Consider the following 26,517-nt stretch of genomic DNA (forward strand, 5'->3'; position numbering starts at 1 on the left):
TGGACCAGAGATCTGCTAGGAATGACAGGAACAGGGCTCGGCTGGGCTGAAGGAGGGTAGAGAAGGTTTGAAAGCAAGCAAAAGAACTCAATAAAGGGTCCACTGGAGCCAGATAGCATATTAGCGTATTAAACTTCAATTAACAGCCCATGTAACACATTTGATAAAATTGGGGGATAGACAGCCAAACATCAAGCTGGGTAGAGACGAGCCTGGTTCTAATCCCAACTCTTCTAGAATGAGAACTTGGCTGATTAACACCTTCTGATGTCAATTCCCTAACCTGAAACACAGGGTTAGGATAGAAATTTTCTAAGGTTCCTCAGCCTAATATTTTAGGACTTTGAAGAATGTCCTCAAATGCATGCTGCTCCTAGATGTTAATACCATTTATACCCTGTAAGTCACTCCTGTATAGAAATAAATCTTGGATTGAGAATAATACTTCTAGAGCAAGAACCAAGATTTGCATAGTGGCTAGAAAGCAAAGTAATATACTTGGAAGACAGAGTTGACACATGACCTAACTACATGTTCCAAGACAAAAATTTTTCTACTGACTTACTAGGATAACCAACACCAGAAATAAACATCATTTACCCCAGGAATGAACTCTCTTTCTACCTCTTCATTCTAGTACTGACTTCCCTGAGTTTCTGGTCACTCAGCTACAGCGGGATGCCTCACATGTTTTATGTCTATGATCATCCATGTTAATTTAAATATGGAAATTATAAACACTCAGAAAATGTTAAAAAGAACAAAAAATGATTCAGACATACTGAAATTATACCCAATGACAAAGAAATTCAACAAGCAATCATAGACAAAAGGTGTTTTGGTTTTTTTAGGCGCAATTTTGCCATGAAGGTTGACATTTGGGAAGGAAGGGACAAGAAGATCATTCAATATGGGTTAAGCTATAATGTTGCTTTATGAGTTTTTAGAAAAATAATAAGAGAAGAATGTATCAGTTACCCTGTATTTCCTTTTTATCTAGAATCCTAAGAGATTACTCAGACCTCACTTTTTATCATATCCTAATCTGTAACCCCACTTAAATTATATAGGAAGGGGGAGATGGAAGGCAGTTTTGTATTTTCGTATTTAAAAAATTTTAGAAATTCACCTCTGTAAAAATATACAGTATGATCTTGGATCATAAGCATCCACACCCTTCAGACTGCATTTTGTAACTTCTTGTGCCTCTAAGCCTGTATTAACACTTTTGATATTAAAGAAAAAGTCAGCCAAAGGTCTGGATCTAAAATATCCCTTGAGTGAGTGGACTAGTCCATGGAATTCTCCAGGCCAGAATATTGGATTGGGTAGTCTTTCCCTTCTGCAGGGCATCTTCCCAATCCAGGGATCAAACCCAGGGTCTCCCACATTGCAGGCAGATTCTTTACCAGCTGAGCCACAAGGGAAGCCTAAGAATACTGGAGTGTGTAGCCTATCCCTTCTCCAGGAGATCTTCCCGACCCAGGAATTGAACCAGTATCTCTTGCATTGCAGGCAGATTCTTTACCAACTGAGCTATAATGAAGTCCACATGTCTTTATTGGGGCTAAGAAAATATTACAAAATTCAGATTTGTTGTTCTGTTACTAAGCTGTGTCCAACTCTTCGTGACCCCATGGACTATAGCACATCAGGCTCCACTATCTGCTGGAGTTTGCTCAAATTCATGTCCACTGACTCGGTGATGTTATCCAACCATCTCATCCTCTGTCACCCCCTTTTTCTTTTGCATTCAGTATTTCCCAATATCCGGGTCTTTCCCAAAGAATTGGCTCTTTACATCAGGTGGCCAAAGTGCCAATAAAATTTTTTTTTTTTTAAAGAGGTGTTACATATACACAATGGAATGTTCAGTTCAGTTGCTCAGTTGTGTCTGATTCTTTGTGACGCCATGGACTGAAGCATGCCAGGCTTCCCTGTCCATCATCAACTCCGGGAGCTTGCTCAAACTCATGTCCATCTAGTCAGTGATGCCATCCAACTGTCTCATCTTCTATCATCCCCTTCTCCTCCTGCCCTCAATCTTTCCCAGCATCAGGGTCTTTTCCAATGAGTCAGTTCTTCACATCAGGTGGCCAAAGTATTGGAGCTTCAGATTCAGTCTCAATCCTTCTAATGAATATTCAGGACTGATTTCCTTTAGGATTGACTGGTTTGATCTCTGTGCTGTCCAAGGAACTCTCAAGATTCTTCTCCAACACCACAGTTCAAAAGCATCAATTCTTCAGCACTCAGCTTTCTTTGTGGTCCAACTCTCACATCCATACATGATTGCTGGAAAAACCACAGCTTTGACTAGACAGACCTTTGTCGGCAAAGTAACGTGTCTGCTTTTTAATATGCTATCTAGGTTGGTCATAGCTTTTCTTCCAAGGAGCAAGCATCTTTTAATTTACCCAACCATTAAAAAGAATGAAACTAGAACACTTTCTAACACCTTAGACAAAAATAAACTCAGAATGGATTAAAGATCTAAACGTAAGACCAGAAACTATAAAACTCCTAGAGGAAAACACAGGCAAAAAACTCTCTGACATAAATCACAGCAGGATCCTCTATGACCCACCTCCCAGAGTAATGAAAATAAAAGCAAAAATAAACAAATGGGACCTAACTAAACTTAAAAGCTTTTGCACAACGAAGGAAACTATAAGCAAGGTGAAAAGACAGCCTTCAGAGTAGGAGAAAATAAGAGCAAACAAAGCAACTGACAAAGAATTAATCTCAAAAAATACAAGCAACTCCTGCAGCTCAGTTCCAGAAAAATAAACGAAACAATCAAAAAATGGGCCAAAGAACTAAACAGACATTTCTCCAAAGAAGACATACAGATGGCTAACAAATACATGAAAAGATGCTCAACATCATTCATTATTAGAGAAATGCAAATCATTGAGGTACCACAATAAGGTACCATCTCACGCCAGTCAGAATGGCTGCTATCCAAAAATCTACAAACAATAAATGCTGGAGAGGGTGTGGAGAAAAGGGAACCCTCTTACACTGTTGGTGGGAATGCAAACTAGTACAGCCACTATGGAGAACAGTGTGGAGGTTCCTTAAAAAACTGGAAATAGACCTGCCATATGACCCAGCAATCCCACTGCTGGGCATACATACCGAGGAAACCAGAATTGAAAGAGACACGTGTACCCCAATGTTCATGTTTATAATAGCCAGAACATGGAAGCAACCTAGATGTCCATTGGCAGATGAACAGATAAGAAAGCTGCAGTACATATACACAATGGAATATTACTCAGCCATTAAAAAGAATACATTTGAATCTGTTCTAATGAGGTGGATGAAATTGGAGCCTATTATACAGAGTAAAGTGTTAGAAAGAAAAACACCAATACAGTATACTAACGCATATATACGGAATTTAGAAAGATGGTAATGATGACCCTATATGCGAGACAGCAAAAGAGACACAGATGTAAAGAACAGTCTTTTGGACTCTGTGGGAGAAGGCAAGGGTGGGATGATTTGAGAGAATAGTATTGAAACATGTATATTATCATATGTGAAACAGATCGCCAGTCCAGGTTCGATGCATGAGACAGGGTGCTCAGGGTTGATGCACTTGGATGACCCTGAGGGATGGGATGGGGAGGGAGGGTCAGGATGGGGAACACATGTACACCCATGGCTGATTCATGCCAATATATGGCAAAAATCACTACAATATTGTAAAGTAATTAGCCTCCAATTAAAATAAATTTTAAAAAATGAATGAAATAATGCTATTTGCAGCATCATAGATAGACCTGGAGACTGTCATACTAAATAAAGTAACTAGACAGAGAAAGATAAAACCATATATCATTTATATGTGGACTCTAAAATAAAATGAAACAAATGAATTTATCTACAGAACAGAAATAGACTCACAGACGTAGAGAATGAACTTATGGTTACCAGGTGGACAGGACTGAGGGTAGGGATGGACTAGGAGTTTGGAACTGACATGTACACACTGTTATATTTGAAATAAAATGCCTTTCCATATTAAAAAAAGAAAAAAGATTCATGTTACAATAGAGGGGAAAAAAGGTGTTAAAAATGTTACTAGAAACTAAAACTAGCTTCTTCTAGTACAGGCTTGTGAAAATTATTTGAAGACTTAAGCCCCTTCATCTGCCCCTAAAAAAAAAAAAAAAAAAAAAAGCATTCTAATGAAGTAGCATAAATTATCAATAGCTCATCATTCAAGAATGAGTAAAAGCTTAATAAACAAAAATTTTTATTATTGGGTTGTGATCTTTAGTTTTCAATATACTCTACTGAATTCGGGAAGTTTACAGCCAACATGGGTCTGAGAAGCTAAACTTAGAGTTATTAAGCAAATCCAGTTATCAATGTCACGTATTAGGATAGAAAAGCACTCAAGTATTTTTACTTTTTACGGCTCTTTAAATACCATTAAGAAAGTTCCTTTTACAGATACAACTTCAAGAGTCTCATCACAGGGCCCTAAGCTTTTAAGACATACTTTGTTAGCTTGATTCAACATGTGGGATTTCATGTCAGAGACATGTTCCATTGGCATTTGACCTTGTTTCACATTTCAGGAAACCCTATCTGGCTCCTCTAGTCCTCCATGCGTTTCTTCTCTCTTTTTCTGGCTGCACTGGGTCTTTGTTGCTGCACGTGGGACTTCTCTAGTTGTGGAAGTAGGGGTGGCTCCTCTCTTGGTGCGCTGGGCGGGCTTCTCATTGCAGAGGCTTCTCTTCTTGCGGAGCACAGGCTCTAGGGCAAGAGGGCTTCAATAGCTGCAGTCCTGGGCTCAGTAGTTGCAGCTCGCCAGCTCTAGAGCACCGGCTCAGTGGTTGTGGTGCATGGGCTGTTACCCCAAGGTATGTGAGATCTTCCCAGACTAGGGATTGAAACCGTGCTCCCCTGCACTGGCAGGTGGATTCTTAACCACTAGACCAGCACAGGGAAGTCCCTCCATGTATTTCTGCTCTTGGAAGACAACAGAAGTACAGATTCTCTTCATCCCCGTGTATCACACATTCTGTAAAATGCTGACAATGAAAGGGCTAACTTTCGCTGTTGTCCCAATGGACCCTGGACTGCGAGAGGCTGCCAAACAGGGAGACTCTTTCAAGTGTAGTTTATTGGATGGCTCTTTGTGCGTTTTCCATTTCAATCTCTCACCTATGAGAAAGCACTTTAAAAGCCACAGGGAAATATACCCATTTGGATGTTTAGAAAGAAAACAAAACGATATTCTTCTTTCTTCTCCCCAGGAAGATCAGAAGCCTGAATGTCATTATTCTCACACTAAATGACCTGACAACAGTTAAAAATACATTTGCAGTATAGGGTTAATGTAAGAAGATAAAGAAAGGCAGCTATCCTTCCATACAGTCTCTGATTTCATTATGAAATCAACAAGAAAAAAAAAGACCCACCAAAATAGAGCTGTTAGATTTTTTTTTTCCCTAAGAAAATGGGTAAAGCACATTTTCTTTTGCCTTCTCTAATTTGCTTTTGAGCTCTTGACCCAAGAAACTGTATCTGATTACATATCAGAGAGAATAATAAACCTAAATTGATGACTGACATTTCTAACAGATGAACAGTAATATTTCACTGCTGAAATCCTGGACAGTTTTCTAAGGGCTCTTTTTACAAGTGAGCATCATAAATAGCCAGCACATTGAGGGTTTAATTATGAAATCAGGAGGCTTGATTTACGACCCTCTCTTCAGAGCCCAACAACACCTCTTCATTCGCAGACATAATGTCTCAGAGCTGCAATCACAAGTACTAACCTTATTGATTTCCCAGTCTTCCTCCAACTTTTCCACTGCAGCTGAGTCCTGAGTGGACTCCTGTACATCAGAAGTGACCTGCTCCTCTCTGCCTGGCAGAGGAAACTTTGCTTTCTTTTCTGTTGAGCATTTTGATTTGAGAATGCTATTGAGACAGTTTTCCATCTCCTGCTTAGCAGATTCAAGTCTGTTTTCCAAATCTTTTTGTTTACACTTCAATGATTTTATATCATCTTTAATAATCTTCTGTCCTGCTGAAGATGTATTTTGCTTGACGGATTTTGCTAAAGTTAAAATCTTCTCTAATGTGCCATCTTGTAAATGGAGACTATTCTCTAGGTCCTGTGAGCAGAGAAAAGATTGTCACAAAAGTATCACTGTTCAATTATCACAAGAGTTAGTCGACTTTTGTAAATGATAGAGTATTCTACTTCACTAGTGGGAAGCTTTGTAAGAAACATATCAACCCATATCACAAAGAAGAAACTTTGGGCAAAATTTAAACTAATGTAGTGACCCAGATCAAATTCCCCAACAGATTTTGTAAGATACTAGAAGATTTTATAAGATTACATTTATAAAAAGTAATGAAGAAAATGTTCACAACCCATTCCTAGAACATAGGAAACGGCCAACACATATTTGTTGAGTATATATTTTGTTCAAGATACTAATTAATATGTAAATAATACTAAAATCAAACACAACTGAAACACTAAATAGTAAGTGCCTACTTTGTGCAAGGCCCTAAAAAGAATAACATCATTTAGTATGTGCTTATATGAATCTAGTGCTAACATTTAAAATTCAGAGCAAAGCTTAAATCAATCAAATGCAATATCTTAAATATAGCAGGAACTCAATCAATACTTACTAAATGCTTAAATGAATGAGGCTAATTTGAGATCTCCAGATTCAAAAGGAATTTGATAAACTATAGCAGGTACGATGTTACTACTGAAACAGAATAAGCCTAAAAGTTACTAGGTGAACTATGCTGTATTTATTACTCACTGTTCTAATGGGCTACACAATAAGTATTCATTCATTCACGCAAGTAATATGGTCAAGTTTTGAAATTACATAGATGAGTAAAATATAGTCCCTTCACAATCCTATAGCCTAGTGAGAGTGACACAGAAGTAAACAGACAATTGTAATAGAGTGTGGAAAGATGTATGCTAACAAATATGCACAGGTCATTGAAACCTTTTCAGCTGGAAGAAGGGAGTTCCAGATTGCATTTTGGATAGATACAAGGTGGCCATGGGCAAGTTGTACCAGCGAGGTGACACTGCAGGCAGGGAGCCTATTCAGCCATCTAACATACACAGGCATCTGTGAGATGAGGCTCTGCTCTAAAGCAGCGGTCATGGGGGTAACAGCAGAGGGACCAATTGTAGAGATAACCCAGAGATGAAAGAGACAACTCTTGATGCCCCTCTAGGCTGGGCAGCCTAAGAAAGGATATCCAGGTTTCTGACCCACAGCCTAGAGAGATGGTGTAGATATCCAGAATCAGAGGAGAAGAAGCAGGCTCACTGGAAGGAGTCAGGGTATGGAGAAAAGGAAGGAGATGACGAGTTATTTTCTGGACATGCTGAACCACAAATAACTATGAGACACTCAAGTACAGAAGTCTAGTGGGGTCAGAAGACCCAAGTGGTAGCCCCCACTCTGTCATTTAGCTCATCATATATAAAATGAGGAATCTGAACTTTATAGTTTCTGAGATTCCTTCCAACTATAGCTGACTTTTCTCAGTATCTGAGGCACCCAAACAGGGGCTTGGACATGATAACCCTCAACATTTGTCAAATTATCACTGTTAAAAAAGGAGGTAGGATTTCCCTGGTGGTCCAGTGGTTAAGACTCTGCGTTTCCACCACAGGGGGGCTCAGGATCAATCCCTGGTCTGGAAACTACGATCCCACATGCCATGTGGCCGAAAAAAGAGGGAGAGGGAGGTAGCCTTGTGACAGTGTCAAGCTATTCTGAAAGGGGGGGTCTTGCTTGATTTCCAAGTTCCTAAAAAGAAGAGATCAGAAATTCCCAAACTCAAGGCACTAGTGCTTCCTAAGACTCACCCCATGCAATATCCAAAGGACTGTGAAAGCAGCATAGAAAAGAACATGCTTTGCTGTTTCCTTCCAGAGGACACTGCATTTGTTGGCTGTGCAAACAGTGAGCTTCCAAGGAATGTGTTTTGAGAATGCGGGTAAAGAGCTGCAATGCTTACTGTGTAAGGTGAGGGGTTGTTGAAGTGGTGAGGGTGGGAATTTTAAAAGCTCTCCATCTGCAGAGAACTCTAAGGTAGTCCATGAGTATGAAAATAAATAAGGTGAAAATTACACAACTCCTATCCACCCGTGATGAAGACTGCAAAATTGAACCATTTCCCCTTCGGCCTTATTGCATTAGGTGCACCTAGTTATCTCCTGGATGACCCAGTTATCTCCTGGAATCACTGCGCTTTTTTCTAAGACAGAGATCTCCAGCAGCTGCTGACTGGTCATGAGTGGAATTACCTCTGAGGGTCCAGAGGGCTGAGTACTGTCCAACTCAAATTATAAATGGATTTGCTCACTAATGAAGAACATTCCCACTTTTCATGACCAGACAGGACTTTATCTGAATAGCGTTTTCAGCATCTTAATTTCTTTTTCTTTTTTTATTTCTTTTCTTTCAGCATTTGAATTTCTGATCAAGTACACTAATTTGTCAAGTTGTGTTTAATATTGATTTTTTTTAATGCAATGCCTATCATTTCTGGATATTGCTTAATACCTGCAGTTTCTGCAGTTTTTCCTCAACTGCTCTTTCATCCACAGGCCTATCAGAAAAACAGACAAATTCCTTAGCGATACAGTCCAATGCAGTGTTTAGGTCTGTGACGCAAAGCTGGTAAGAGTCGTGTTCTTGAACATGACCTTCTAGTTTCTGCACAGAATCCTAAAAATAAAACATTGACAATGTATGAATTAGATCTCTGAATTATCTCACTCAGAATATAATTAAATTGTTCATAAATATTTATTTTATGAGGGTTCATCTTGAAATAGAAATAAGACCATAAATCATCCAGAGTTCTTTAGTAAAATTTTTAGTGTTGAGATATTTATTTGTTCCCCACCCCACGTTTCTTTGCCTTCATTTCACTCCCGAAAACAACTTGTCAGAGGTTTACAAAATGAAATGGCTACAAATTATATCACCAAATCACAAACATCCATAATAAAGCAGCTCCCTCAATTATCCTTCTCAGAAATGAGACTATGTGAAATCAACCTAACCTCAGATTCCTTTCCTAAGAATCAAACCCCAAAGTTGGGAAAAAGTAATCCTAACTCAAGAGCAAAACCACTTTCAAGTTCTCTTCCTGGAGTAAGAAAATAAGGTGACCACACCTGGTCAGAAAAGCAGCAATTAAATAACTTACAGCCAAGTGAGCATAATCTTCACCTCTGCACAACTCCTGCTATCTGTATAAGTGAGATTTCTAATCCAGGCAATCCTTACATTGAATCCAACTTTCAGTGTGCAAAGAATATAAATAATTCTCTTAAGATAGTACTATGCTTCATGACAAAATGACATTGTACTTCTTAATTCTTTTATTGTAGATCATGTGGAAAGACTAAAGGGAGAAACCTGATAAAGTTTGTACAGAATAATGGATACAACTATCACAATAGATGATGGATGGATAGATGGATGAATGCAATGATAGACTGATGGATGGATAGATGGATGCTGCATGGACAATTTTGACACTATCACTTACATAAAAATGCCTAAGGGAATTACCTGGCAGTCCAGTGGTTAGGACTCCACATTCTCACTGCTGAGGGCCTGGAAAAAAATTTTAAACCTTCCAATCCCTGAAGAGGAGAACTTTGATGAAAGTTCTCAAGTTCATCAAGTAATACATACTAGATTTCTCTAGCAAAACTGACCAAATTGATTCTTCCATTTTGTGGAGCTAGCATTTGTATCTAAAAATGATCAATTTTAAAAGCTTTAGATTTTCCGAAAGAACCAAAAAATGTTTCCATACACAAATAGTACATAATCAAGCATACTGAGGACAATCACTTAAAGTTTTGTTTCGAGTATTTCACCTGCAGTTGTTGAAGAAGACTCTCATGTAGATGCTTGATTTCCAGCCACGGTTCTTCACTAAAGTTGGGATTTTTAGTGCACTCTAAGAGGTAATTTCCTTGAGATTTTAACTCCTCTAGTAAGAATGTCAAATCTTGCGCTTTCTGGAGGAACTTCTTATAAATTTTTAATTGAGCTTTCTTCTCCTGCAAACCAGGTTGCAGAGCAAAGCCCACTTCTTGTTTCTTTTTCAGTTCTGTGAGCATTAATCTCAGATCCTCCTTACTTTGCAAATACTTCTCGCCTTCTAGTAGAAGCTTTTCCTGATGGCTAAATTTTACAAAATAATTTATAAATGAAATGACACAGCAAAACAAAACAGCATTTTGCATCATATAATACAACATGTATTAGAAAAAGCATTAAAATAACACTACTGTACATTATTCCCAGAGACTTCTTTGGCATTGTAACATTCTAAATGGCCCTAAGTTTAACTCAGAAATCAAGATAAAAATTAGTTGCAGTATGTCTTTAAAAAACTATTGTTTCCATTATATAATTTGATCTGAGGACAAATGCTTAATAATTTATATTTCAAACTAGTCCAGTTTTTATTATGTTTAAATATAATTATTCTATGTTTTTCTTTTTCATTTAAGTAAAACAAATAAGCATGCAGTATATTGGCCAACTAACTAGCTTCTGTTTCCTACAGCTTGATTTTAATTTTGATCTGACTGCTTCCTTATAAAAATATGAAATTTACGTTTCCACTGAACATTAAATGTATCATGATTTGATCTGATGTGAAAGGAGTTAAGAATTTTCACCAGAATTATGTCCACTTAATTCAGTCATTTATAAATGTTTCTCATAGCATATATATTTAAAAACATAAATTATCCTATAGTAATGTAAACCCTGAGGTTGTCTGGGGGCAGGAGGTTTGGTACAGAAGGACTTTATTGAAGGTGGAATGATAGGCAGTGTTAATTTGTTACCAATGGTGGGTTGATGCACCGGTCAAAGTAAACAGGGAGTGATGACAGCGTGTTTCATATCTGATCCAGAGAACTAGTCTCTGTTTCTGCCTCAACACTGTGGTTGTCCCTGACATTACTTTCTCTCCAACAGATATATTATATCTACATCCAGAAGGTAGACAAAACATACTTGTTATGGCTTCACTGTGCAATGAAAAATCAGGAAAATGGTGAAGGCATGCCCTTTACCTTAGATATGTGTTGGCCAAATGGAGTGTGTTGTCCCACTGGTTCTTGATATCAGTGAGGGTCTTTGGAACCACTGGAGCCTTGCTGCTCTCAGCCTGGCTCATGATGGCCTGTATTTTAGCATCCCCTTCAGGTTTTAGTAAAATGATTTCCTAAATTAAATAAAAATGATCTTAAAACCTCATTCATACTACTTGAGGATTACATATGATATCTTTTTACTTATAAACATCATTCAGAGAGTCTAACTGTAGAGTAGATTCCAAAATTTCCCTTTCACTTTTACATATGCCCCAAGTACAAAGATATCCTTCACATTGTATAGAACTGCTTCTCAGTAAACATCTGTCACGTTACCTACTCTCCTCTCCATTCTCAATTGCACTCAAAGAAATTATGTAAAAAAAAAAAATCCCTGGCAAATCCTCTGTCCAACCGGCACCATTATCTATAAATAAAAAGTTGGGGTAACAACCTGAACAAGACGTCTTTATATACCTAAGAGTGGGTGTCCAGCTTTTTATAGGAAAATGCACCGTGTCACAGGCCAGCTCCTGTTTCTCCAGCACAACATAATTAATTTTCATTTCCTGTACTTTGATTTTGCTCTTTTGCCCTAAACAATCAAGTTCTTCTCTTCTTGGAAACACTACTTCAGATTCACCTTCTCTAGAAAACCTTTCAGATGTGATCCCAAACAATTCTGACTACTTCTGTACGTCAAACTAACCCTTGAAACTTGACCATTATCTTCCTCCACACTTAGTATCTGATAAACCAGGAAATACTCAACCCACTCAGGATCTAATACCCTTTAGGAACCGTACATATCCACTCTGAAAATGAGCTCCTCTCCAGCCCTGACTTTGACGTTGCCAATGCCTCTGACGTACTGACATTCATTCGTTTAACATCCTAGCAAACTCCTACCTGCTGCAGATCTAATTTATAGTCTTTATTTCATATCTGCACTCAGTGAAGATGGATAATAACTGGGCACTGCTCTCACAAAGAGAGTATTTACCTTTCCTTTCTATACGCATTAAAATAATTTTAGATCCATCACAGCCCTTCTCTTTTGTAAGCTCAGTCATCTGAATTTCTCACCCAATCCACACTGATCCTATTTTCCATTAACAAACAAATCTTTGCAATTTTCCTGTAAATCTTTTTAAAATTGGAGTTCATCCTGACCTCTGACATTTAGTTTCCACAGTTATACCTTTATTTTATGGATTCTTTCCTCAAGTGGCATTTTGCCTTCAGATGAATTCAAAACCATAAGGGATTCTTTAATCCCTGTTATCCAATGAATTACATCATGTGCAAGATCATTAAAACTCTGGTCCTCGTCAGGAGGTAACTTATCCTCTTTGTCAGTTTCACATATTTGTCTCAATAATGTCTGGTATCTATCAACCAAATGTGTTGATTCCGTTACTATTTCTTCTTCCTCAGTAATCCCATATTGCTTCACAGAGTTGTTCAACTGGGCCATTGATTCGAATTGTTCCCTGTAAATTCCAAATATCATTGGAAGATTATAAGAGCCATGACACACCTTCAGAAACCATATCCCCAAGAAACACATTTTGTGCAAGATCAGCTATACCTCTTTCTAGCTAGAGCTTGGCAAAATAGCTCGGTTTTCTCTCGTGTTCCTTCCATTTCTTTCCATATTTCTTCTTGATTAGTCAACCACTTATTCAGGTTTCTGTGGTCATTCTGGAGTCTAAAACAACACCACACATGTTAAAATATGAAATCAGCAAAAAGTGTCTATCTGAAGAAAACGTTGGCACAAATCTTGTAAGCCAACCAGGTTTTTTACATTTTTTTTATTATTCTTTATAAAAAATGTTGTAACATTATTTTAAAAGTAATGTTACAAATAACAAATTTAGAAACAAAATTATAACATTAAAATCTGAATAATAATAGCATGTATTATAGTGGAATCCTAATAAGCCATAAATATATATCATAAGCTTCCCAGGCAGCTGAGTGGTAAAGAATCTGCCTGCCGATGCAGGAGACTTGGATTTGATCCCTGGGTTGGGAAGATCCCCTAGAGGAGAAAATGGTAACACACTCTAGTATTCATGCCTGGAGAACTCCATGGACAGAGGAGCCTGGCAGGCTATAGTTCCTGGGGTCACAAAGAGTTGAACACGACTTAGCGATGAGCATGAGCATGAGATATATCATAAAAAATAAGAAACAGAAAATATTTGGGGGCTCTCCCCTGAACCTTTGCCATAATTTGAAGAATTCTCCAAACCTCTGTATCCCCAGTGTCAAACAGGTTTGAAAGTACATATTTTAAATTCATGTGTATATATATCCCACTGCTAGCTGAACTGAGGCAGAGTACATATAAAGATTTTACATAAGTAAACTTTCATAGTAAGTTTACTATGAAAGATCACCTTTATTTCCTACCTCAGTAGCTGCTGCAAGCACTCATCAAGCTCCTTTGCTCGTGCCTGGCATATGGACTCCATTTTTTCTAATTCAACTTCTTGACTTACGATCCAACTGTTAAGCTTCTTAACAGGTGCTTTGGGCAGATGTTTTTTCACATGATTCAGTACAGTTCCCACTTGCTGTATTTCACTGCCCCTTCCTTCAAGAGTCAAGAAATCCTTAAGAAAGACAAAAAGTGAGTTATATCCTACAGGCAAGCCTCAGTATGGTCCCTGTCACCTCAGTGATACTTTTTCAAGATAGTACATAGACAAGCCATCTTCATAACTTCCTCTGTAAAAGAAGAGCTACAGAGATAAGGCTAACTCCAATGGCAAATGATCAAAAGATGATTCATATTAGTTCTAGACTGTGTGTGTACATTGGTGTTTGCATCTGACTTTCCAGGAATCACATCAAGCGAAATGATGCCACTGTGTGGGTCAGTGGGAGTCAGAAAAGGAAAGCCACATTCTGTTCAACTTCTCCTAAATATTTGACCCTTTCTGGCAACCAATATATAAAACCAGGCAGCCTATTTTCTACTCAACTTTGTCAAAATCAGAATTTTATTTCAATGTCTGGGTTTCAAGGTTTGAGTATCAATTGCTGAGATCCATGATATGAGCCAATTTAAAGAAAAGAAAAAAGTTGGAACTCTAAATGAAAAAAAGAGAAAATGATTCTGTTGATAAAGAATGGTTATCATAAAGGATCCTGCTGTGATTTATGTCAGAGAGTGTTTTGCCTATGTTCTCCTCTAGGAGTTGTATAGTTTCTGGTCTTACATTTAAATCTTTAATCCATTTTGAGTTTATTTTTGTGAATGGTGTTAGAAAGTGTCCTAGTTTCATTCTTTTACAAGTGGTTGACCAGTTTTCCCAGCACCACTTGTTAAAGAATTGTCTTTAATCCATTGTATATTCTTGCCTCCTTTGTCGAAGATAAGGTGTCCATAGGTGTGTGGATTTATTTCTGGGCTTTCTATTTTGTTCCATTGATCTATATTTCTGTCTTTGTGCCAGTACCATACTGTCTTGATGACTGTGGCTTTGTAGTAGAGCCTGAAGTCAGGTAGGTTGATTCCTCCAGTTCCATTCTTCTTTCCCAAGACTGCTCTGGCTATTCAAGGTTTTTTGTATTTCCATACAAATTGTGAAACTATTTGCTCTAGCTCTGTGAACAATACCGCTGGTAGCTTGATAGGGATTGCATTGAATCTGTAGATTGCTTTGGTAGTATACTCATTTTCACTATATTGATTCTTCTGATCCATGAACATGGTATATTTCTCTATATATTAGTGTCCTCTTTGATTTCTTTCATCAGTGTTTTATAGTTTTCTATATATAGGTCTTTAGTTTCTTTAGGTAGATATATTCCCAAGTATTCTATTCTTTTCGCTGCAATGGTGAATAGAATTGTTTCCTTAATTTCTTTTTCTACTTTCTCATTATTAGTGTATAGGAATGCAAGGGATTTCTGTGTGTTGATTTTATATCCCGCAACTTTACTATATTCATTGATTAGCTCTAGTAATTTTCTGATGGAGTCTTTAGGGTTTTCTGTGTAGAGGATCATGTCATCTGCAAACAGTGAGAGTTTTACTTCTTCTTTTCCAATTTTATTCCTTTTATTTCTTTTTCTGCTCTGATTGCTGTGGCCAAAACTTCCAGAACTAGGGCACTGAAACATGTATACTATCATGTAAGAAACAAATCACTAGTCTAGGTTCGATACAGGATACAGGATGCTTGGGGCTGGTGCACTGGGATAACCCAGAGAGATGATATGGGGAGGGTGGTGGGAGGAGGGTTCAGGGTTGGGAACTCATGTACACCTGTGGCGGATTCATGTCAATGTATGGCAAAACCAATACAGTACTGTAAAGTAAAATAATAAAAAAATTAAAAAAAAAAGAATGGTTATCATCAAAGCAAGGAATATACTGGGAACATTTAATGCCTAAATAAGTTGGAGAGTATAACTTATCACCTAAAATACTTGATAATCTACCATAAAGTGATCAAGAATTGAGGGTGCCATACACATTTTAAATGCCCTATTAATGCCTCTTATCTCAGGTTACCTTCCACTCCACTCCCATCAGCAGTGTATTAAAGTTCAACTAAAATTTTTAGAAAAAATATGGCTGGGAAAAGATTCTATAAAAGTCAAGCAATCTCTTACTAGAAATTGAGTGGAGCCAAATTGGGTAAAGTCTTTATTTTTTTATCAAATATGATTTTAACACAACTGAATTAACCAGGAAACATTAAAGTTAAATAGTATCTTAGAAAAGTTGTGAAAACTATTTTCTGTTTAAGTCACTTCCAACTCTACCCAGTAAACATAGAGTGTCAAAATATTTGAGAAAAGGTCAGATTTTTTTGAAATATTACCTTTATGTAGGGAAATTACTAAGTCAAAATAACTATTATCCTATCTACTTATATACAGTTCTGCCTCCAGTATTTTAATTTTGATAAATTTTGAATGAAATTTATATATGTCTTCTTACAGAAAGTTTTTGTAGTTTTTGTTCCACACACTTTTTTGTTTCTGAAGGTTCAAAACACTCCTTAAGGTTCATTTTAATGCTGCCAAACCAGTCATTAAAGTTCTTGCACTGATCTGTAGGAAAAAACAAAGGAAGCTGTATTTATTCAAAGACAGCATCACCTACCTTGTTAAATTAAGAGATTCTGAAACTTGCTCCCCATGCCATAGGTACAAGTCACTGTGAAATGATAATAAACTAAAACCTAATTTTGAGGGTTAAAAGAACCTATACAGTAATTGTGGCATATTTCCTATACCAAACCTCCTTTCCAGTCATACAAGACACACACAGAAACCTACAGGGCAGCCTGCTCACAGGCATGTCCCCAGACTCTGACCACAGTGAGCAGGTCAAACACTAGGACCCAGGTGCCTCTCCTTCATGAAATAAAGATCTGGGACTTGAACAAAAGGTATGTCTTTTATAATAAGCCTTTATCTGTGAGTGTTTGCTCCCAAAAGATTTATCTGACTATTATTTCCTTAAATAGGCTCTGTGCAACCATCATTGCTAAATGAAGCTTAGATTAATTAGCCCTTGTGTTCACAGTACCTATTCACTTTTCAATATTCCCAGAAACAGTAAGGAAGCATTGCACTCACCATTCAGCAACTTAGAAAAGTGATCTTGCAAAACACTTTTTTTGGTATTAAATAAATCACTGACACTTTCATATTGCTTTTTTAATTCAGAGAGTTCAGGAGTCAGACAACCTATTTGATTCTCAAGTAATATCATACTGTGCTTCTGCTGTAGAATTTGTTGTTGAATCTCCTAAATATATAAACAAACAAATAATACTTAAAACGGGCTCAGTTTACACACAGAATATTAGGTATCCATTGTTTCTATTAAAACCTAGATAATTTTTTACTGGGTGGATCTGCTTTCTCTTAGATAATAAATGTATGTGCTTAGTCACTCAGTTGAGTCTGACTTTCATGACCCCATGAACTATAGCCTACCAGGCTCCTCTGTCCATGGGATTCTCCAGACAGGAAGCCATTCCCTTCTCCAGGGGATCTTCCCAACCCAGGGACTGAACCCAGGTCTCCTATGTTGCAGTCAGATTCTTTACCATCTGAGCCAGCAGGGGAGCCCCAATAAATGTATTTTACAGTTTCACCTTTTAACTAGAGAAGGAAATGGCAACCCACTCCAATGTTCTTGCCTGAAAAATTCAATGGACAGAGGACCCTGGTAAACTACAGGCCATGGGATCAGAGAGTCAGGCACAACTCAGCAACTTTCACTAACTCACTCACCTTTTAATTCCTTTGTGGGCAATAATTATTTGATATTTAATATGGACTACAGCCCACCAGGGTCCTCTGTCCATGGTATTCTTCAGGCAAGAATACTGGAGAGGGTTGCCATTTCCTTCTCCAGTTAAAAGGTGAAACATACACAAATTGTTTTTCTGACTATTCTCCCCAAGCTTTCATTCTTAAAAATAACTATTTGTATTAATTTCAAAAGGATAAGACCACCAGAAATAAGTGTGAAAATAAATCTGAGCCACAGGAGAGAAGTAGCTAGGAAGTACCTCTAGTTTAGTAAAGATCTCCAAGCTGTCGGAAGGCGACAAGGCATTTAAAAGAGACTCAGTCATTCCAATCTGGGTCTTGGCCTGGTCGAGATCCTCCCTTAGCTCGGCTGTGCTGCCGCTGATTACACCACAGTTGGATCCCCCTGTTAAACGCATTTTCACATGTTCTATCTTGTTCAAAATAGAAGACTCCATCACCTGAAATTATGAAACACGTGAAGTACTGTCATGGATTTGATTTACCTAGGTTTTAAGACAACTACATTGCTGAAGAATGAGTTGAAACTTTGTTCATTTCAATGTGAAATCACCTCTCTCTTTCTGATTTTTCCCTTGTTCTACATGATGATACAACAGTTTAAATATTGCTGTTAAAAAAAAAAGTAACATGAAAAACTGAAATTGATATTCTAATTTTTTTCTAAGAGAGTAACGGAATTCTTCCCCTTGAAACAAGTTTTATTTAGCATACCATGGTGCTTATTGGGAAATAATATTAAAACATATATAAAAAAGTAAATGGCTAGCATTTACTGTTTATTATGTACACAGAATCATGGTAAGTATTTTATATACAAAATTCAGGCTTGAGAAGGATAAGCTAATTGGCCAAGACCACAAAGGTAGAGCAAGGCCTTCCCCCAGAAAGTCTGACCCCAGAGCTCATGTTCAAGCACTTTTGCATTTTTATTTAAGTAAAAGTCTAACAAATCTCTCCATACAACAGAAAATCACAATTGGGGCAATCTCTCTGTTTCCCTGTCTAGCAGCTAATAAATCTGGAATCATTGAGCCATAATACTCCATCCCATGCCCAAGAACACTTATGAGGAAACCCTTGTTACTTTTCATGGGAGCAGAGTAACATCTCCCCTTCCACACAAAAGGTCCATGAAATAAGTGAACTGAGAATAAAACAATGCAAAAAATTACTCATTCTAAATTGGAACAAATATAAAAAGTTATGCTGTTAAAAATTTCGTTGGACACGAACAAAGGTGAATCAAATAATGACCCTGTTTTTATTTTAGGTTTAAGTTTTAGAATTCTGGTTTATAAATATTACTATAGAGGATAGAGAGCATTTTTAATTGCAACTTTTAAACAAAAATTCTCTTACCTGTAATTCAAGAGGTATTTCACTGCTCTGAAGCAGGAATTGTATTTTAGCCACTCTTTTAGAAAATTCTGAAGGTTTTTGTTCATGGACTTGTAACTCTTCCTAAAACACACAATGCCAATAGAAAATATATTTTTATTTTATACCTTATTTTCTGGTACCTGTGATTGCTACTGAAAATATTTAGCAACTAAAAGAGCTTTGAATTTTCACCAATCACTTGATTTTTGACAGAGTCCTGGGAGATACAAAACTAAGTGTCTTCATGAGTCAGGCATATGTTATAACTGAGTGAAACACTCTGGCAATCACACATTTGGAAAGTCTTTCCCAAAAGTATAAAAATGGATATGTGAACTTAAAAGTGAATAAAGTGGTCAAAATTAGAGAAGAAAAAGATTTGAAGCATCAGACTTGGTATATTGTAAAGTCATCATGCATTCATACATACATTTTTATATTACATTGAACCACATATAACTGCATGACTCTCTTCCTCTCAGCCCATCCATGTGCCTATATACTTTTTTCTTAATAAAGAGATAGCTACCTGTTTCACTATTTTATGTCTCCTTGTTGAAATTCTTTTCCAAAAAAACCCAAGAGCAGAGTGTAGCTTCTAGTCACTAGTTGCTGGTGGTCTAATAATTAAGATACAGCGCTCTCACTACTATAGCACAGCTTCATTCCTAGCCAGAGAACTAAGATCCTGCTTCAAGCTGCCACACACTTGACCCATCCCTGAGGTCACTTTTATCTATGAACCTCCAGGTTGTCTATGAACCCACATTAATACCTACTAACATCTTCCTGGATTACCACAAAGAAGACAATGGAATGCAGGTCTCCTTTGAGGAATAATGAAAGAAATAAAGGGTTTCTTTGTGCTTTCTCTATCCCTCTTCAAGAAAGCAAACTTGATAGTAAAATGCCAATGTCTATAAAAAGGATATATGTTCTATTTCTGTTCAATTACCTTCAGTTTTTCTGTTTCCTCTTCAGTCAGCTGATGTAATTCCAATTTTTGAAGGACCTTTTCAGTCCACTCATCAATTTCATTTTTTAAGTAAAAAAGTTTGTCCCATAAAGCTAGAGCTCGACCAAGATTTTCATAGTAGTCCTCTGTCTTCTCATTTATCTACCATAATTTAAAAATAAAAATAATACATTAAATGGTGAAAAGTATAAGAACCACTGTTTCAGTCAAACACAACTTTAAGATAAAATTTTAGACTACCTTTACTTGCTAAATTATTTGCTTTATTTATCAACAAAAATTTTACTTTAATATACCATATAGTTCATTATTCTACAAAAATAACTTAGGTGATTTGCTGCAGTTTATAAGCAACTGAAAGAAATAGTATTCCTCATTTTAAACCACAATAATAAAAGAAGCTTTCAAAAATCCAGCTCAAAATATACAAATTCTTAATTTGTAATTTATAAAATATCATTACTACTCAACCAAAAATTAGTAAATAAATACAAAGCTGAACATCAATAACTTGCATGGATGAGTAATATATTAACTAGTTTATTTTAAATAAGTTGAGTATGTACTTGTAGATCTAAAAGAGTATAGACCCATTTCTTAGTAGTACCTAACCCTGGGGTAAAGTTAAATCCTAAGTCATAAATTTTATATTATTTGAACTTTTTTTATAATAAGCACTTTTGAATTTTGTAATTAGATAAAAACATTAAAGATGCAAAAGAAAAGATCAATTTAATTGGTATAAAGCAGAATTTCTAGTCAATCAAATTATCACTTACATCAAGCCATCTATCCACAATAATATTAGCTTCTTTCTCAAAAGGAGGCTCTTCAAAGGTTCTCATTTTATTTAGATGAAACTGCAGATTTTTGCAGATCTGGTTAATCCTGTCTACAACTTCTAAGTGTTCATTAAATTCTTCTTTAACAACTTCAATCTGTAAAAGTGATATGAAATATGTTTTGATATACTGACACAAACTGGTAAGACTTATTGTTCCACTTTCTCAATGAAAAATTATTAGAATCCTAAACTTCTGGTTTAATAATAATCCTACAGCCTTGTCCCACTTTGCATGATGAAATATTTATAATAGTCTAAAACTATGTTTCTAGTCAAATGAAATTATATTCTATGAAAAAAGTCACCTCTATTCAGTGGTATGAAAAATGACAGCTCCTAGACTGCTCCAATAGGAACCATTTTTGTGATTTTGAAGAACCTAAGTGCTCATCTGATTAAAATAGACAAAAGCGCTGAAACATCGATAATATGACTTCTAGTGTAATCTTTCATGATTTTAACTCCCACATAAATTCTAACTTATAAGGTGAAACACTATCAAAAGGCCAAGGATTTTAAACTACAAAATTAAATTTGAGTGTTGAGTAATGCAATTCTAATGTTTCCACTCAATTTACTAAGCTTATACAAGCATCTTTAATGATTATATAAAACTTGAAAATAGTGATTTCTCATGAATAAAAAACTAAAAATTATATCCCCATGGGGGACAGGCCTTCCATTTCTGGGAATATGCAGTGAACATAATTTTCCTTACTCCCATTAAGTACAACTAAAAACCTGGACATCACCTACAAAACCAACTTAAGAAAACTAAAAAGTGAGGAGATCAAGGAGGGAGAATGGCTGGGGTATCAGCTCCTGAAGCCAGCCTGGTGACGAGTTCCCTGACTTTTCCTTTTCCCTTGCATATCCCAGAGTATGTGCTGGAGAAGTCAGAACCTGGCAATAGCCACATGTACAGACCAAAAAAGCCTTTTCTCTTCAACCAAAGAACCAGGAATAGGACAACACAGTAAAACAGAAAGCTTTTAGGAAATATCCGCTGGAGCAAAATACCTTAGAAAACACGTGGCCCTAACCCCCTCCTGTACCAGCAAAGCTCAAGTGTAGAACCTAGATCACCACCACCTCCAGGTAGTAACAGGAGCCCCACTCTCCCCCAGCCAGGAAAAAGAAGGCCAAGTAGAGCTCAGACTTTCATTCCTGCTGAGCAGTGACATACACACACACTCACTCATGATGTCAGGGACGGCTACATGGGGAGCTGTAAGGAGGACCCAGGGAGGTAGCAGTGGAGACCTTGTGGAAAGTGAGAGGGCCCACCCTCAACCAGTAACAAGGAAGCCTCTATCTTGGGTGCCATGAAATTGTCTTTATTTGTGGACAAAATGATTATCTATGTCAGAGAGCCCAAGGAATCTACAAAAACAACCCTAGGACTGATATGTTGGTTCAGAAAGGTCACAGGATACAAGATAAACATATAAAAATAGAGTGTATTTCTCAGTTGTAATATATAGTGAAATTTTATGTAACTTTGTTTTGTATTTTCCAAGTCTCCTGTAAATGTGTTATCATACTTTCATAATTTAAATAAGAAAAAAAGGGAAAAAATGCAAAACTCAGGGATAAAGACATGCACAATATTCAGAGAAAACTTGAATTCAAAAGGATACATGCATCCCAATATTCATTGCAGCACTATTTACAATAGCCAAGACATAGAAGCAGCCTAAATGTCCATCAGCAGAGGAATGGATTAAGAAGATGTGGTACCTATATCCAATGGAATATTACTCAGCCATAAAAAATGAAATAATGCCACTTGCAGCAACAAGATGGACCTAGAAATTATCATATAAGTGAAGTAAGCCAAACAGAAAAAGACAAATCTCATATGATATTACTTGTATGTGGAATCTAAAAAAAAAATGATACAAATGAAATTATGTACAAGACAGAAACAGACTCATAGACATAGAGAACAAATTTAGGGTTACCAAAGGGGAAGGGGAATAGGGAGGGATAAATTAGGAGTCAGGGATTAGCAGATACACACTACTATATAGCATAACCAATAGATAACCAACAAGGTCCTACTGTACATCACAGGGAACTATACTCAACATCTTACAATAACCTATAATGGAAAACAATCTGAAAAAAATTTAAAATCTACTGTATTTCTTTATACTAACAATGGACACATGGACACTAAAATTTTTAACATAATATCATCCACAATCACTCAAAACTAAAATAGGTGTAAATCTAACAAAACACATACAGTGATTATATGCTGAAAACTATAAAATACCAATTAAAAAAATCAAAGAAGATCTAGATAAATGCAGACACATTTATGGATCAGAAGACAACATAGTAAAAATATCAATTTTCCTGAAACCGATGGACAAGTTTAATACAATTATTATCAAATCCTAGTAGCATTTTTTTGTTGATATAGACAGGATTATTCTAAAATTTATATGGAATAATAAGGGAACTAGAATAGCTAAGATATTTGAAAAAAAGAAAAAAGTGGGAAGCTTACTTGATTTTAAAACTTATCATGTAGGTAGAGTAATAACGATTATATCAATTGGCAGAGGGACAGACACACAGATCAATAGATCAAAGTGAACCCAACAAATAACTGATTTCTCACAAAATGAAAAAGCAATTTAAGGGAGAAATGGGACTCTTCTCAACATATGGTGCTGGAGCAACTGGACATTTACGAACAAAAACAGGAACCTTGACCCAAATTTCATACCTTATACAAAAACTGATTCAAAATGGATGATGAACTTAAATGTCAATCATCACACCATAAAACTTTTAGAAAAAGAAATGAGAAAATCTTCAGGATCTGTGCCAGGCAAACAATTCTGAGACTTTGATGCCCAAAGTACAATCTATGAAAGGAAAAACTGATAAACCAACCTTTACCAAAATTTTAATCTTTTGTTTGCAAAGACCCTGCTAGGGAGATGAAAAGGCAAGCTACAGTTTGGGCGAAAATATTTGCAAAACATATATCTGACAAATGACCAGTGTGTAGAATGTGTGTGTGTGTGTATATATATATATCTCAAAACTTGACAGTAAAAAAACCAAAAATCTAATTAGAAAATGAGCCAAAGGTATAAAAAGAGATTTCTGCAAAGATGACATTCAGATGGCAAATAAGCACAAGAAAAACTGATCGATACCACTAGCAATTAGGAAAATGCCAATGAAAACCACAGAGCAATACCACTACATGTGTATCAGAATGACTAAAACAAAAAGACATCTAATGCTGGCAAAGATGTGCAGAAACTGGATCCCTCATACATTGCTGGTGGGAATGTAAAATGGTACAGCCACTCTGGAAAACAGTTTGAAAAATTAACATACAACCCAGCAACTATACTCCAGGGCATTTATCCCTGACAAATAAAAAGACAACACACACACACACACACACACACACACACACACACACACACACACACACACACACACACACTATACCAATATTTATAGCAGCTTTATTTATAACAGCCCCAAACTAGAAACAATCCAGATGTCCAGGAGACCATTAAACAGGCTGTGGTACATTCATACCATGGAATCCTACCCAGCAAAAAAAGAGAACAAACTATCAATGCATAGAAGAGCCTGAATGAGTCTCCAGAAAATTATGCTGAATGAAAATAACCAATCCCTAAAGGTTATGCTTTAGGCTTCCCTTGTGGTTCAGCTGGTAAAGAATCTGCCAGCAAATGCAAGAGACCTGGGTTTGATCCCTGGGTCGGGAAGATCCCCTGGAGAAGGGAAAGGCTACCCCCTCCAGCATCCTTGCCTGGAGAATCCCATGGACAGAGGAGCCTGGTAGGCTACAGTCCACGGGGTCGCAAAGAGTCGGACACAACTGAGCGACTTCATTTTCACTTTCACTTTCACCCACTCCAGTATTCTTGGGCTTCTCTTGTGGCTTACCTGGTAAAGAATCTGCCTATAATGTGGGAGACCTGGGTTCAATTCCTGGGTTGGGAAGATACCTTGGAGAAGAGAAAGGCTACCCACTCCAGTATTCTGGCCTGGAGAATGCCATGGACCATCTAGTCCATGGGGTCACAAAGAGTCGGACATGACTGAGCAACGTTCACTCAAAGGTTATGCACTGTATGATTTCATTTATATAGCATTTTTTACAATGACAAAATTACAGAAATGAAGAACATATTAGTGGTTGTGAGGAGGTGGGAGCAAGAGGGAAATGGTAGGGCTATAAGATGACCACACCAGTATCAAGTGGTGATGGAAGTGTTCTTTCTCTTGATTGCATCATTGTCTGCAACCTGACTACAATATTGTACTATAGTTATACCAGACATTACCATTGAGGAAACTGAGTAAAGGGCACACAGGATCTCTCTGTATTATCTCTTACAACTGCATGTGAATCTATAATTATCTCAAATTAAAAGTTAATTTAAAAAATGAAATTTACTTTAATGTTTTAAATGAAAAAAAAAGAGAAAACTGGGGAGTCTCTGTCTCCTGACCTGAAGTTGACTAATACTTTGGCAGAGCAGAGAAGTAGACATTGGTGTTTTTTTTTTTCTACCCATTCAGGACACTTGTTCAACTAAATGGAAATATATATATATACGAATATACATATATACATATGTATCCTGTTCTTTGTTACATTCAAAGAGCTTTGTTGTTACACTGACACAAGCTACTGGTGGGTGATGAGAAAAACAAGAGCAGGAGAGGACACCTCTAGTATTGACAGGAGCTGCAGGCTTTGTCCTACAATGAATGGAAGGAGTCAATAAAGGAAAGCAGACACCCCCTGACATTTCCCAAACTTTAACAGTCCCCTGACATTCTAGCCTTCTAGTCTTACTTTTGCACTTCTGCCTTTCATTAAAGAGAGTGGAAATTCGGCACCATACCCTAGATAAACATCCAGGTTTCTATGGTTCTTAAGGACAAAAGTTCTCAGTGGTATCATATTTCAGCCACTGGTGCAAAGTATCATGAAAATACATATGCCAGAAGTCGACTGTTTCTCAAGACCATACCTAAGTCATCACAAAATTAACAGAGAGTTACATTAACAGCTGGTACCACAATTTGCTTTTTCCAGACAGGTTTAAAAAAAAACAAACATTAGAGAAAATGATTCAACACAAGTGTACTTCTATATCTCCCATACAAAATGATATATTATTTCAGCAAATATACAAAGATACCATGGTAGATATAAGATTCTCAATCTAATAGTAAAAACCTGGACATTTATACATTTCTTAAATATAATCAGTTGTTTCATTAATTTCAAGATATTCTTGTGAGTAAATCTTTACACTTGAGAAAGAGGTATAAAGCTAGCCATTTTTTACTTCTACAATTCACGTTTCAAATATGTCTTCAGGTAAGACAATATTACGGTTGAAACACAACTTTGTAGTCAGACAGGCTGAGCTTAAATAACAATTCTATCACTTATTAGCCATATAATCTTTGGAAAGTTATTTAACCTCTATCCTTACTTTATTTCTTTGTTTACAGAGAAAGTTGCTAACCTGTCCAGCTAAGCTGGGCGTGGGGGGGCGGGGGGTGGGTAAGGTTACACCATCACAGTGGGCCTGGCACAAACCAAGAATAGTTGCAAGTCAAGAGGGATTTGCTCTCTGGTCAGTTTAAAAGGCAGGGACTCAGGATCTGTGAGTATCTAAGGCAGAGACCTGGATCCTGAAACAAGAGCGCAGGCTGAAAAATGGGTGCTGGGGGTGGAGTAGAAAAGTAACTGTATGAACTGGGACATGTTTTAGGCAAAGACTAAATTGTCTGTAAGAATCTGGCCTACAG

The 26,517-nt window shown here is 36.9% G+C and overlaps 1 protein-coding gene across 1 annotated transcript in view; it reads right to left on the minus strand.

Moving 5' to 3' along the window:
- SYNE2 (spectrin repeat containing nuclear envelope protein 2) overlaps positions 1–26,517 on the minus strand; it is a 271,450-nt gene that overhangs the window by 158,718 nt on the left and 86,215 nt on the right. The window contains exons 32-44 of the mRNA XM_068963775.1: positions 20,615–20,773; positions 19,815–19,976; positions 18,839–18,940; positions 17,716–17,916; positions 16,772–16,943; positions 16,128–16,240; positions 13,583–13,785; positions 12,753–12,872; positions 12,363–12,654; positions 11,141–11,292; positions 9,926–10,235; positions 8,592–8,756; positions 5,805–6,146 (exon numbers count right to left, since the gene is read on the minus strand). Of these exons, the coding sequence (XP_068819876.1) occupies positions 5,805–6,146; positions 8,592–8,756; positions 9,926–10,235; positions 11,141–11,292; positions 12,363–12,654; positions 12,753–12,872; positions 13,583–13,785; positions 16,128–16,240; positions 16,772–16,943; positions 17,716–17,916; positions 18,839–18,940; positions 19,815–19,976; positions 20,615–20,773 (2,493 nt within the window). The remainder of the gene's footprint in view (positions 1–5,804; positions 6,147–8,591; positions 8,757–9,925; positions 10,236–11,140; positions 11,293–12,362; positions 12,655–12,752; positions 12,873–13,582; positions 13,786–16,127; positions 16,241–16,771; positions 16,944–17,715; positions 17,917–18,838; positions 18,941–19,814; positions 19,977–20,614; positions 20,774–26,517) is intronic.

The sequence above is a fragment of the Capricornis sumatraensis genome, chromosome 2 (assembly GCF_032405125.1).
Source record: "Capricornis sumatraensis isolate serow.1 chromosome 2, serow.2, whole genome shotgun sequence".
NCBI lineage: Eukaryota > Metazoa > Chordata > Mammalia > Artiodactyla > Bovidae > Capricornis > Capricornis sumatraensis.